Source organism: Capsicum annuum, chromosome 1, assembly GCF_002878395.1.
Source record: "Capsicum annuum cultivar UCD-10X-F1 chromosome 1, UCD10Xv1.1, whole genome shotgun sequence".
NCBI lineage: Eukaryota > Viridiplantae > Streptophyta > Magnoliopsida > Solanales > Solanaceae > Capsicum > Capsicum annuum.
In genome coordinates, this window is record NC_061111.1 from 9,450,723 (window position 1) to 9,464,757 (window position 14,035).

The window sequence follows — 14,035 nt, forward strand, 5'->3', positions numbered from 1 at the left end:
ATTTCTTCTTTAGTTTAACGTACATCTCAATATTTATAGAAGTATTTTCTTAATAGAGTCCGAGTATTTTTCTGTCATATTTTAGGAGTATATTTCTAATTGATTAGTTTAAAGAAAAATATTAATTGATTCACAAATTATTTACCAAAATTATACAAACTAAAACCATACGAATTAGAGTTTTATGTGGATTCTTCTTTTATTTCTTCTTTTTCTTTTCATACGTTTATAAGAGCATTTATTACCTTTTTTAGGAGTTTCATATATTTTAAGAGTCTAACTAATATAATAAAAATAATTAAATAATAAATTGAAAAAAATAGTGAAAAGACAGTTTTGTCCGAGAGAGAACCTTTTAATGAAGGACAGAAAATTCAAATCACTTTTTTAAAGGTGTTCATACTTTTAATATATTATAGATTTGTAGACATGGTTATGGTTCATCTACATATCCCCCTCGACTTGGCTACACAAATGTTATAAAATAGCCTTTTAGTTGTCTTTTCTCGTTCTTAAAATATTTTCTGGTAAAGTTGCCTATGGAATAGCCTTTTAATTGCACTTTCTCATTCTAAAAAATTTTTTTGTTAGTACGCTTTATAATGAACCACCAAGATAGCTAGGATATTACCTATATCTCTCACTTTTCTTTACCAACAAGGGTTGTGGTGGGACAAATAGGATCCCTCCACCTAAGAGGTTTCATATTTGAGCCTTGGATATGAAAAAATCATGTTAGGGAGTTGTTTCCACTTAAATGGACCTTACAAGTTTTTCATTTCCTGAAGTAAAAACGCGGTTCTTATCTTAAACCGCTCCATCATAAACTCATTGTTGATTTCTATCATAATGGACGTTATTATGAGGAGATCCTCGTGCCAGTGAAGATTGCTTCCAATAATCGGAAAATTAAGAAACACAGAAAAACATTGTTATATTTTCAACACTCTGGATAGGTATCAAGAATTCAAGATCTCTATCCATATATTGTTTGATAAGGAATCTATCTCCATACATACAAATGTGTTTGGTTATGTGAATATACATATCTATGCAGATATATGCATCTGTTTGCGGCATTTTATTATCAAGTCAAACAGAATATACTGCCACCTTTTGATTGCGTCGAAGCAAAGAATGCCACAAAAGGTGTGTAGCAACATGGAACAAAAGTTTTTCCTATATTTAAATGTTTGACTTAGAAGTCTCTGTTTACTATTAATCTATGATTGTATCTATATATTATATATAATTCCTGCTCAATAGAAATCCTTTGACAGATAGTCAATAAGTTTTATCTTCTCAAGTATGAAATTTGTGAAAAGCTTGTTTATTGTGGCTTTTGAGAGCATCCCATCTCCGTACATGATTTTCTCCTTCAATTTTTTTTTTAGGTAGTGCAAGTGAAATAGATAGAGTTAAAACTCGCAGTGAGCAGCGATTTCCTCTTCCAGGAGAACCTGCTTGTGTGGTATGCGGGAAGTATGGAGAGTATATATGTGATGAAGTAAGTCACTCGATTATGGATCTGTTTCTCTTTTTGTTATCTCATACTTTCTGTTCCTTCTTAGTGAACCCCATATCCTTTTTTGCTTTGCTTGTAGACTGAAGAAGACATATGCAGTATGGATTGCAAATCTGACCTCCTGCAAAATCTTAAATTCCAGCAGGTATTTGCTCTTTCTGTTTGTACATATAGACCCGCATGGGATATGTGTGTAAATATTCAGAATTTAACTATTGTTTTACAACTTTTTTATTTTATTATAATTAGTTAGAGAATAATGGAGTCTAATCGGATAATTCAGCATTTTTAAAGGGTCCCGTGTCTTGAACATTCGAGCTTCTAATTAAACTGGAGTTGTATGCTGGCCAGGTATCAGGATATGTATTACACACCAAAATATGTAAATCATGAGAGCAATACATACTTTTATATATGTATGAGATACCTGCTTCTTCAGCTCCAGCTGAATCTCTGACTATGTCTTAGGGGCCCTTAAGTAGCAATGTCCAAGCTGAGACTTATTCTGGACCAAAGTGCACAGTGGAAGTTCCTGAATCTGGAGGCGACATCTGGGATTATGACCGTCATCGGTGGTCCAAAAAGAGATCTGCTCTTTGTACTTATGAGTGGTAAGCTTGTTGACATTCAGTTTGAAGATGAGTAATCTCTCAAGATTAGGTCTTGGGCACCAAAGACTTTTATTTTCTATATGTTGTCGATCATTCTCAGCAATCAAGTTCTGCTTGGACTTATATTATTGCACTGTGTGCTGCATGTGGCAACCACCTTTATGCTTAAAAAAGTCAAATGTGTCTTATTTTGTGCTCCGATTGCTATGGGAAGTATTTTTGCTAAGTATAATTTCACTGGTGTAGTTGGAAATGTCAGAGGCCAGGTCATCTTCCTGAAGATTGTTTGGTCACGGCATCAAAAATTCTACCCCTTTCCTCTGGTCAAGCTGGTGAATCCAGCAAACAGGTGCTACTTCCTTTCTTAAGATCTAAACATAAGCCAATAGGAAGTAGAAGTTATATTTTTGTATGCTATTCGTAATAAAGACTTACACAGGTGGAAGTGGCTCAAAGTAAATCCAGTATATCCAAAGAGCTTCTCCAACTGTATAAAAGGTTAAGTCTTTTTATACTTCATTTAAATTGTATCCCTGCAACAATACAGCAGCCTCCGCCCTCCTCCCCCACTGAAGGAAGGAGGAAGAAGGAGAGCATACATTGACCATGTGTGCTTGTTGTTTATATGTTTGGTGTATCTTGATTTTCGCTTTGTGTGTGAATATGAGTATTTTCCATTCATTGTTGTTAAGAAAATGAACATTGGACGTAACTCAACCTTGAAAACTAGTTCATGATGTGAGAATTGCATAATACCATGTATGGACACAATTAACATAATCCCTCAACAAATTAACCTGCATACCCAACATTACATGGGGACCCAATATTAGGTATATCAATAATAGCGAGGGGTTTGACTCTAATACCTTTTTAAGAAAATAGATCTTGCCTGTCAACTTAGGTGGGGATTGTCTAAAACCATATATGGAGATAATAGCTCTTTCTCTTCACCAATGTCGGACAATTTTACTATGGGTTAAGACAATCAACACAATGGCAGCCATATAATTTCAAAAAAAACACAATGGCAGCCATATGTTGAATTAATACCCATTTGATCTTTCAGAATTGGCTGTTCTCCTACATGATCTTTGACTGATCAATGATAATGATGAAAGAAATGTAATCTAAACTTTTAAAAGTGTTGTCTTGGTTTAATATTGTCATTCACCGTGATTCAAGACAAATATACATACTTCTATGGATTAATTTCTGCTCATTTTTTTTCCGAAGAATTACCTTTCTGTTCCTCAACTAAATATTAGGTATTCAGTCTAAGTTCCAACTATTCTATAATTCAATATTTCCATTTCAACACTGAAAGAGGTGATATGTAAAACCTAAGTTGCTCGGACTCGGGTGCGGGTGTCCGATAAGGTTACGGATCTAGAGGTCGGATCCTTCACGGTCTCAATATCAAGATTCCGGGATATGGATCTAGGGATGGATACGGGTGCGGGGATTCGGCAAAAAATAATTTAAATATCTAAAAATAGAGTTATAAAACATAAATTATGAGATATTACATGAAAAAATTGAGGAGAAAATATTGTTCAAGAAGAAAATCTTGGAAGGAGATAAAAAGAAAAGCAATAACATAGAAATTTCTATGTGCAAGGGATTCCATTTTCTTCAATGTCACCCTAACTTTTGTTTTGATTACAAAATTTCTTAAATCTTTCCGGACTTTTCCAGTTGATTTTGGTCAAAGTACCCAAAATCGGTTGACCAGAACAGGTTTGGATCCCACACGCATGTTGTGTCGATACGGGTGCAGCACTGAAAGTGAATAGTCCGAGTAACTTAGTGTAAAACCAATAGATAGTAACATTGTCACTTTATGTTTCAAAAAAGGTAATAAACTTTTTATGAATTTTGCAATTTGTATTGCAAAGGAATGAGTCATTATGTGAAAAATAAAGATCTAGATTGATGTTTGCCTGGTGCTTTAGGAAACTGCGGTAGCCAGACTCTTCTGTCTCTGGCGTCCTGCTAAGCCCTTTTACTAGATGCTTTTGTTTTAATACTTGCCTTTATTGGTTCAGATTTCTGTTACTATACCATTAAAAGAAGGATCAGTTTTTCTGTTAAAATTCTAGTGGAACTTAGTTACTTCTGATGACGAAGATCAATTAATAGCTGCATGGTAGTGGTAGTACTTTCTAAAGCTGAAAGCTTTGTTCCCTTTTGACATGTGAAAGCTAAAATCTATTAGATAACCCAATTTGATGAGCTATGCTGTCAGTCATATATGTATTTAGGATTAGATTAAGGCCGATCGCTAATATTGGTTTTTGGTCTCTCCTTATCTGCAGATGCCATCAAATTGGAAAAAGCTCATTGGGTGCTAACTGTAACACCTGCCGAAGATCAACTACTTTAGCCATGTGTCTGGATTGTAGTAATACCTTTTGTGACAGGTAATTTAGTGGCAGTTGAAGTGAACTCTGCTTTATGTATTGCTTGGTGAATGAATATGTGTCACCTCCTTTGACAGCATCAAATTGTTTTAAACAGAAGGGACTGATGACATGTTAAGATGGCATAATTTTTGGTGCCTTCTCCTAGTTTGGAATAATCCCCCCACTCCTTCCTCCTTCCTTATTATCTGTGACCCCTAAAGTAGGTCTCTATACATGTTGCTTGAGCAGATGATTCTTAATTAGAGAATCTGTTCTCTTTATTTGGGGGATAATGGGGGAGGTCCTCTACTTCAATGGTTGAACATTACCGATAAGGATTCAATAAGGAGCTGGGATTTTTTGATGAAACTAAAGTGATACTAAAGATTTATAATTCTGGTAACTTTTTTGAACAGCACAGTTCTTGGCCTACTTAAACAGTGGAGCTTATGATGTATTCAATTTGTAGTGAAGGGGAATTGATTAATCTTTATCTATGGCGTTCCCAGTGCAGGTCACCTGAGAGAACACATCACTGGACACCCCTCACACAGACAATATTACTCCTATAAGCTCAAGCGTTTGGTAAAGCTTTACCTATCTATCTTAATTCCTGCAATTACAATTTGTCTCAAGTTATGTTTGATGTTGTATATATGCGTAAAACTGCTTGGAGATGTAAGGCTTCTAATTCTTGTTATAGTACTATATTTTGTGCAGTTTAATCATTATTAGGACGTAATCAATTTTGTTGAAGATCAACTGTGTTAAAATAATATCGGAATACTAAATAAATACAAGCGTTATTTTGTTTATGCTTACTTTTGGAGCATCAATATGAAAAAGAATTTAGTTAATGTAGTATGCCATTAATGTTCAAAATCATATAAGCTTGTTAACTTCCCATGCTGGTCATACATTCAGTTGTCTATAACTTTAGGATGGAAGCCCGTACATGATGCCAATATAAGCTAAGATTGAGCTGAGCTCCTGTTTCGTTCTCGGTCTGCATTCGAATGAGTAATGACTGCTCCTGATTTTAACTCCCACTTAGAGAGATTTGCAATGTATACCCTGTCCCTCATCCTAAAGGAGGATTGCTATAGGTTGATTGCCAATGTAAATGTAATCTAGTTATGTGAGGGATACAGTCATGCTACCGCTAATACCTGCATCAGAACTCCTAAGCTGAGCATTCTTGGGCGAGATTAGTACCAGGGGAGGTGATCCCTAGGAAGTCCCTTGTGTTGTGTTCCTTGCCAACCCGCTAGTGTGGATTGAGGTATAGTTGATTGATTTATATTTGATACTGATTGTAATTTTTATCGCCATTTTGGTTGCTTTTGATATTTTTATAAATGGCTTGAGTTTATCATATTTACCTGTATGTTTGACATGCTTAACGTTGCAATCTTTATTAAACATAGGTAAAATGCTGCAAATCTACATGCAATGTGACAGACATCAAGTATCTTTTAGCTTGTCACTATTGTTTTGATAAGGCTTTCGACAAGTTCTACGATATGTATACTGCAACTTGGTATGTAATGGTTTTACATCTAATGATCCTGATATATTTTTGTGAAAGCATGACTAGGCAGGTCAACTCGGTAATATGTAAACTCCTGATCCACTCCCTTCAGCATGTTAGCATGCTGGACAGTGATTCCTACACACTAAAATACCAGATCATATCGTTGATTTGAAATTCTGAAGTTCAAGAATTTGGGTCCTAGGGACAGTGGTAATTGCTATTGGTGCCCCTTCCATGGCACCCATTCCAACTGACAAAGACTACTTACACTCAGCATAAAAAACTAAAACAACATATTTTAGTGTCCTGATATCCCATCACAATGAAAGACTACTTATACTCAGCATAAAAAACTAAGTCAACGTATTTTAATGTCTTGATATCCCATCACAATGTGGTTTAGTTCAAAATATATTCTATTGTATAGCATGTTACAACTTAAATTCTCATGAATTCAATTCGTATTCACCTCTCTGAAACTTGTCCACGGCCTGGTGTGAGCATTTTATTCCCCTTGAATAACCAGTTAATTTAAGTTGCTATATTCAGGAAAGCATCTGGACTTTCAATTATCTGCAATTCTATTTGCTGTGAGGATCACTTTGAATGGTAAGTACTAAATTTTAATAATTTCTTGCATGTTTTACAATACCCCATCTCCACACTACTTCAAGAGCTGCCTCCACAGGCACAGGATAAATTGCTTGAGTGCGGGTGTAGAAGACAGTTCCTACATCGTAAAGAAACATTCTGCTAGTAAGAACAATGCTTTGAGCGACTTCATCTTCTGAAGAGTTGATATATGATGCGATATGATGTTTCCTTCTGGGAGCAGCTGAGCAGCAAGGTACCATGCATCAGAAATCATGAGCAGTATGATGAAAATCTGTGTAATTCAGTTCCTTGAAGATTTGGTCTGCACTGTGCAGCTGCTATGCTACTTGTCATCATGTCTATGGTTGCCAAATTTAGATGCAAGTAGCCTTCTCGAAGCACAGCTGAAAAGAGAGATTTGCCAATGTCAATTGTAAGGCAATGGTTTCTGAAGTTTGTCGTGTGCTGAGGTGCCAATGGCCATTTGGTTTGTATGTTCTTGGAAATTTGGAGCTGGAAGCCTGTAAGAGGATATGAGATCCCTATGATGCCGTCACGTTCACCATCATGCTTCATATGTCGTAAATTGATGAACTAATATGTATAGTTATTTATTCAGAAGTTGCATCTTTTAGAATTCAAAGTCTATAAATTCAAAGTTCTTGCTCTGCATCCGCTCTCCATCGGGCTAATTTCGGACAAGTGTTAGAGTCCTGCAATTTCAATGGCTTAGAGGATATGCTTGCAACTTGATAAATTGTGGTCTTAATAGCTGACAGATTTGAGGTAACATAATCTAGTGGAACGTTATCTCTGAACGATGCTTCCTGACATCTCTATCAATAAGAAAAAAATATTATTGATAATGCAATAATGTGTGTGCAAGTTGGTTTTGCCTACAAACAAGAGTGAAATGAGTGCAATATTTTGCTTATTAGGCATCAATTTCAGCTGTATTAAATTGTGAATAATTAAGCAACCTAAATAGCTTTTGATTCCGGCTTGCTTGCCCATGAGCAAATTTTCCTTATAAATACCACCTCTGGATGACTCGATCCATTTTCCCTCTTATTGGGCCAGTGCTGTCAAACACCAAGCGCGGCCCATTATATATAAACCAGGCTCGAACCAGAACCCGACCCGATATCAATCTCCTCTTAATTAACTTTCAATTCCAGAAAATTAGGTCAGTCAATTCCCCAAAATTCATCAGCGCTATGGGAGGCCATGGAGGTTTAAACATCCTCCCACAAAAACGATGGAACGTATACAACTTCGATAACCGCGAAAAAGTTAAACGCGACGAAGAAGCCGCCGCTAAAGAGGAGCAGCTCAAACAGGAACAATCTCGCAAGCGCGATTCCCAATACCGCCTCGAACAGCTCCGTCAAGCTCGCCGCGGTTCAGCCTCATCATCATCGGCGCCGGATCCATCGGCTTCGACGGAGGAGCCGGCGGAGAAATCGGCGGGAAAGAAGGAGTCGGATTCGAAGCACATCAACTTGTTCGAAGGGATTAGAATATTCGACCCGGTAAAAGACGGAAGAGAGAAGAAGAGAGCGAAGAAAGAGGAAGCGGTGAGAGTGATTGCGCCGGAGGATGAAAAGTATAGGTTAGGTTATGGAATTGTTGGTAAAGGAACGAAACTGCCATGGTATATGGAGAAACGGAAAAATGATGATGATGAAAAGAGTGAGGAAGATAATGGTGATGATTCGAGGAGTGTGAAGAAGAGTAGTAATGGGAAAAAGACGGTGGAGGAATTGCGGAAAGAGCGGTTGGAGAGGGAGAGGAAGGAGAAGGGAAGAGAAAGAGCATTGTTAATGGAGAAGAGTAGGAGAGATGGAGGATTCTCACGTAGAATATGAGGTGAGTATTGGCAAATTAAAGTTGCTAATGAGTTATTTAGTATGTTTTGTAAAGATTATTGCTTGTTGAGTTACATTTTGTTGATGTTTTTCGATATAATGAGCTATATATTTCTGGTGATTGTAATGCTTTGTAAAGATCATTGTTTGTAGTTAACATTTTTCTGAGTATCATGTGTTTCTAATTTTAATGACAGAGCCGGAATTTTCACTAAGGGTAATATATAAAGAAGTAAATTCATGAAGATGTTAGTGGTGTCAATATGTAATAGATATAAGTATTTTAACTCGCCACACAGTGCAATTTTCTACTGCAAGCAAGTCAAAGTGCCTCGAATCTCAATTACATGTGATGCTAAACATTTTACACAATACTGCAAGAAGCCTAAAACTCTTCTTTCTTGGAAAGCGAGGACTGTGTTACTTTTGCAAGATAAGGTGGTACTTCTCTATTTACAGTTATAAAGATTGTCTTAATAAGCATAATCAAGGTGTCTCAGTTACCTCTTGCTAAGCAGTTTAGACATTACTAAGAACGACAACAACTTACCCTGTATAATCCTATTCGTTGGGTTTGGGGAGGGTGATGTATACACAGCCTTACTCCTACCTTGTGAAGGTAGAGAGGTTGTTTCCAATAGACCCTCAGCTCAAGTACTGCATATCGACAATCAAGTATGTAAAACAAATACGGTAGTAAAGAAGCCATAGTAACAACAATGTAGAAGAGAACAGTTTAGACAATATTGCATGAAGCTTAAAGCCTCTCTCTTGGAAACCAAGGATGTCTCTTTGGATAATAAAGCAAAAGTTTCTTCTTTACCTTTTTTCCGAGCTTCTCTGAGATTCAGGCGGTTCATATGGAAAGAAAGTATGCTCTTTTAAAGTAGGGCTTTTGTGTAATTGCTCACTTTCTTATTTTTCTGAAAGAACAAAAAAAGTGAAAGTAGTCTATTCTAGAAGGATTGCTGACAAGACTCTGCCAAGCAAACTCTGAAGTATTTTCCATTGTGTGTCTTCTGGTTTTGGAAAGCTCATAGAGGTACAGAATTAACTCATGCTTCAGATTTCTCGTAGGATGTTAGGGCTTTTGATTTAAATATCATGAACTTCTATTGGAGCTCTAAGTTCACCTAGGCTTTGCAAGGTTTATTGTGTGGTGATCCGGTGGAAAAAATGGGTGCGAAAATGAATATCAAAAAATGATGGTTCATCTTGTTATTGATTTAAATCGAATTTCCTTAAAGATTGGTTTGTTCCGTGATGTCCGACGTGAACTTGTTGTGAGAATAATTGTGTGAAATTTAAGAAGAATGTTGTCTTAACATTTTGATATAGCTTAATTTACAGAACTAGTCAAGAATGGAACATATTTTTTTCCTTTTAGATATGTATTTTTATATCCACCGAGGACTCTTGAAGTGTATTTAAACAGTGTTGTGCACTCAATCAGAGAGGGAGAGATTGTGGGTGGGGCCTTGTGGGAGGGATAGAGTGAATTGTCTTGGGAGTACAATTTGTTTGAGAATGATGAGAATTTTCATGTATCTGTATCTCAGTTGTAAAGGAAAAAAGAGGAGGAAAGGGGAGACGTTAATGCATTTCTAAATAAGGATTATTTGAGCAACTGCAACGTGTGGTGATTGGTGAAGTCTCTGGCTAAATAGAGATTGTTTTAATTTTTTAAAAGCTGGAAACTTTCTTTACCTTTTCGTATTTATTTTTCCTTTAAGGTTATTGTAACTATAGATTTTGCAATACTTTGGGAGCTGGGTAGTCATCAGCATGATTTCTCCTCCTTTCTGTATGTCTTCATGCAGGGCAATGGGCACAAAAGAAGTGATCTGTCGAATCTATCGTTCTCCTAGAGCACTTGAGGAAAACGCATGGAGATGCAGTTCAATTCTTGATTATGTTTATTTTCATTTCCCCGAAAGACGTGGAATAAGTTCAATGCTTGCATTGTATCTACTTTGGTTTGGCAAGCGCCCCCGAAAGACGTGGAATAAGTTCAATGCTTGCATTGTATCTACTTTGGTTTGGCAAGCGCATGGTGTTGATTGGAGAGTCTTTATCCTGTTCAGATACCAAGCTATGCTGAGGAAACTGGCGCTAATTCGGTTGGAGAGGCCTGATTGACCTGAGAGGGGATTATGACATTCTTGCATTGTCCGGGTTGATAGTTTCTGAAAGTGATGAGTCACAAACCAATCCAACAGCTCACAAACACACACACAAGCTGGTGCTTGAAGTGTTCTGAGCAGTTCCATCCTTTAAAACATTGAATGTCTTGCTTATAGAGTCGCAGAGTGACAGACACCTACTGAGTCTTAGGAATGAGAACCTCAAACTTGTTTATGTCTAGCCGTATGTTGAAACTGACTTCTACTTCGACTGATATTCTTATAGATATGTGATTTTACTGTATAGCAGTTGCTTGTCTACTTATCAGCTTGTAGGTCACAAATTTGGGACTTTGGATTAAAAGGGACAAACAAGTTTCCAATTAAGTGTGGTCCTTCAAGTTTTTAAAATTAGGTGAAAAGGACAAATATTTTCAGTTTTTTTTTCAACTATTTTCGTTCCAACAACTTTGCGCAATTGTCGAACAACTTTGATAGTTGTTCGATAACTTTGCGAAGTTGTTCAACGACTATCAAAGTTGTTCGACAACTGCGCAAAGTTGTTCAATAATTGGGCTAAGTTGTTCGACAACTTTGCGAAGTTGTTGAGACAACTGGGACAGTTGTTCAAGTGATTTTATTTTTTTAACTTAACAAGATTGTGGGATTCACTTGTCCCCTTTTTTTAATTAAAGACTTGGAGGGTCTGTAGACTCATTTTTCTCCACAAATTTTATTATATCAGCATGATTTCGGAATTAGTCGAGGTTGCCTTCAATGTTGATTCTACATTGGTGTCTTCTTTTCCTTTTTCTAGTGTGTAAAATACATTCAATCTTGGTTGGGCACCGAGGCTTTGAGCCTCAATGCCAATTAGGTTACTATCAAAGTCTCTAGCCATATTGGCGTCGTCTTTTCCCTTTTCCTCCTTTTGATTTCCCATTTTAATAAACAAATAACTTTAGAAGAATGTCACTTAGGTTGACATCAGAAGATACTTCAAGCTGATTCGAACTTCAGAATTATCAAATAAAAGATACATAATCACACAATCTAATCGACTATTTCTTGTGTCGTTTTTCATGACTCATCTATTCCTCTATTCAGGATTCAGTCCGAACTTCATTCCGAATATCCTCTGCCATGACTCCTTTGGTGTGGTGGTCCTCTCCTGTTCGACCTTGGTTCAGACATCATCCTCATGTTGTCATGTTTTCATCTGCTTGATAAGTTTCTAACTTCCTCCAGTTTTCCTCCTTCAGCATTTGATCCCCCCTCCTTGCCATATATATAGTTGCTATCTTTTTATTGTTTTGGAGGCAATTCTGTGGATCGTTGTGTTGGGTTATCCTGATAAGGGGGGAATACTTTTTTTTTTTTTTTCTTCTGCACCTTATGCAGGTATCGGTTCGATTGGTCGATGGCGTTTCATTGGAGTTGACGTTGAGGAGATCGAGGTAGAGACTGATGGACTTTGAAACATGTCAGAATATACTGAATGCGTTGTATTATGAGGTAATATACTTGTGGATGTGATGTATATAGTGATCGAAGAATGATATAGTAAAAAACTAGCAGAATCTATCAAAACATATTGAATACCTTGATTTGAAACGATAGAAGTAATAATATATTGTACGTTTTGATTGATGTAAGCTAATTAAATTAATCAATAACTCATCAAAGTATCTATGAAATATGTCGCATTATATTACAGGACAATATACTCGTGTATGTGATGTATATAGTACGTATTTAGAACCTGATAGTCGATTGAGTGTGTGTGTATGCATATTTATATATAGTATATATTATGTAGTGATATACGTAGTACATAGTTCGAAGCTTACATTTATAAAAATGTATGTATATCTCTTGTGTAGTGATGTATGTAGTACATAATCAAAATTAAAGCTAACTAAATGTATCTTGTTATATATTGAATATGTTGATATCATACGATCGATCGATCAAGATAATAGTATACTTTTGAAGGTATAATAACATAAGATAAACTAATCTATAATTCATCTAAGTATATGTGAATTGTAATATTATGGGGTGATAAAATCGCGTATGTGATTTATATAGTACGTATTTGGAAGCTGATAGTCAATCGAAAATATGCATATATCCGTATATCTCATGTAAGGATGTATGCAGTAGTTAAAAGTTAGATAGTTGAATCTATATATCAAAATATTTTGAATAATACGTTGATATCATACTATGGAGGAAATATACTACGTGTGTCAATGTAGGCAAGGGTATATTGTTGAAGAAGTAATAACGGATAATTTATTTGATTAACACGTTGTATTATGATGTATATAATATCGTATTTAAAAGCTAATTAACCAAAAATTCATCCTAGTTTTATGAAATGCATTGATATTACTATACGATTGGGGAAATATACTATTCATGTTAATGTGATGATAAAATAACTAATTATCTGATTTATATATACATCCCATTAAATTATTTGGATGTTATTATAAATATTATACATTTTATTAAAATTTTAATTTTTAATAAAAATCGCCCACAAGTGATCGTTTTTCGATAATAATTTTTTTAAAAAATAAATCGACCACTTATGATTGATTTTCTCAACAATTTTGCAATACTCGGTCATTGGCCCAACCCGGCACAAGTGGTCGTTTTTTAAAAATTATTTTTAATTTAATTTTCTACTATATAGAAAGGAGAGTTGGGGACGACCAAAGGTAGTTTTGAAATTTTAAATCTATTTTAATAATTAAGGATATTTTTGGTATTTCATATCTATTTTATTATTGCAATTATACAAAAATATCTTCCATGCTTCTACTTCTCTACTATATGTGAGTATCTATACATGTGGCAATGGTTGAACCATATGCACATTACAATAGTTTTTATATCTATTTCATTGTATGTAATGAATGTCAAAAAAATCTATCAAAATTTATATTTCCTCCATTTTATTTTATGAGTTAACCATTTTCTTTTAAATTCCTCCTAAAAAAAGTAAGTTTTTCTTATTTGCCAACTATTTTATGCCATTATTTTCATTTTATTTTTATTGTGTCCCACTTAATAAGAAAAAAAATTTAAAAGTAAACATTAAAGTGACTTTAACAATTTTAAAAATTTTATGAATTGACCATTTTTTCTTAAATTTTGTGTCCGGTCAAATACCAATAAACTCCGTTTGTATAAATTGATCCCTATAGACTTTGCACGTCCATTAAGAAAAAAATATTATTAGGGATCTATTTTACCAAATTAGCCTAATTAATTATGTTTTAAAAATATAAATTTGAGTATATACATGTCACGAATCGAAAATGAGGGTCATGATGGCACTTGTCGTGGCGTACCTTGACAAGT

At 35.3% G+C, this 14,035-nt stretch overlaps 2 protein-coding genes across 8 annotated transcripts in view; both read left to right on the forward strand.

Moving 5' to 3' along the window:
• The window catches only part of LOC107867563, a 13,384-nt gene extending 6,043 nt beyond the window's left edge, over nt 1-7,341 (forward strand). Inside the window, exons 7-17 of one of the 7 annotated variants that reach the window (XR_001673242.2) lie at nt 1,395-1,507; nt 1,605-1,670; nt 1,994-2,136; nt 2,383-2,485; nt 2,576-2,634; nt 4,455-4,559; nt 5,051-5,126; nt 5,969-6,081; nt 6,625-6,684; nt 6,764-6,922; nt 7,005-7,341. Coding sequence is in view for 5 of the 7 variants with exons in the window: in XM_016713866.2 (XP_016569352.2) it covers nt 1,395-1,507; nt 1,605-1,670; nt 1,994-2,136; nt 2,383-2,485; nt 2,576-2,634; nt 4,455-4,559; nt 5,051-5,126; nt 5,969-6,081; nt 6,625-6,684; nt 6,764-6,866 (941 nt within the window). In the remaining 2 variants the exon portion in view is untranslated. The other 6 variants (XM_016713866.2, XR_001673229.2, XM_047393385.1 and 3 more) reach the window with 6 other exon arrangements.
• Nucleotides 7,342-7,573: 232 nt separating this feature from the next.
• On the forward strand, nt 7,574-10,964 carry LOC107862452 (leukocyte receptor cluster member 1 homolog). The gene is made up of 2 exons (XM_047393393.1): nt 7,574-8,538; nt 10,358-10,964. Exon 1 carries the CDS (start codon nt 7,716-7,718, stop codon nt 8,535-8,537), a length of 822 nt encoding a protein of 273 aa, XP_047249349.1. The 5' UTR covers nt 7,574-7,715; the 3' UTR covers nt 8,538; nt 10,358-10,964.
• The last annotated feature ends 3,071 nt before the right edge of the window (nt 10,965-14,035 follow it).

Coding starts and splice junctions, on each gene's coding strand:
- LOC107862452 (XM_047393393.1), top strand. CDS start 7,716: ATGACTCGATCCATTTTCCCTCTTATTGGGCCAGTGCTGTCAAACACC.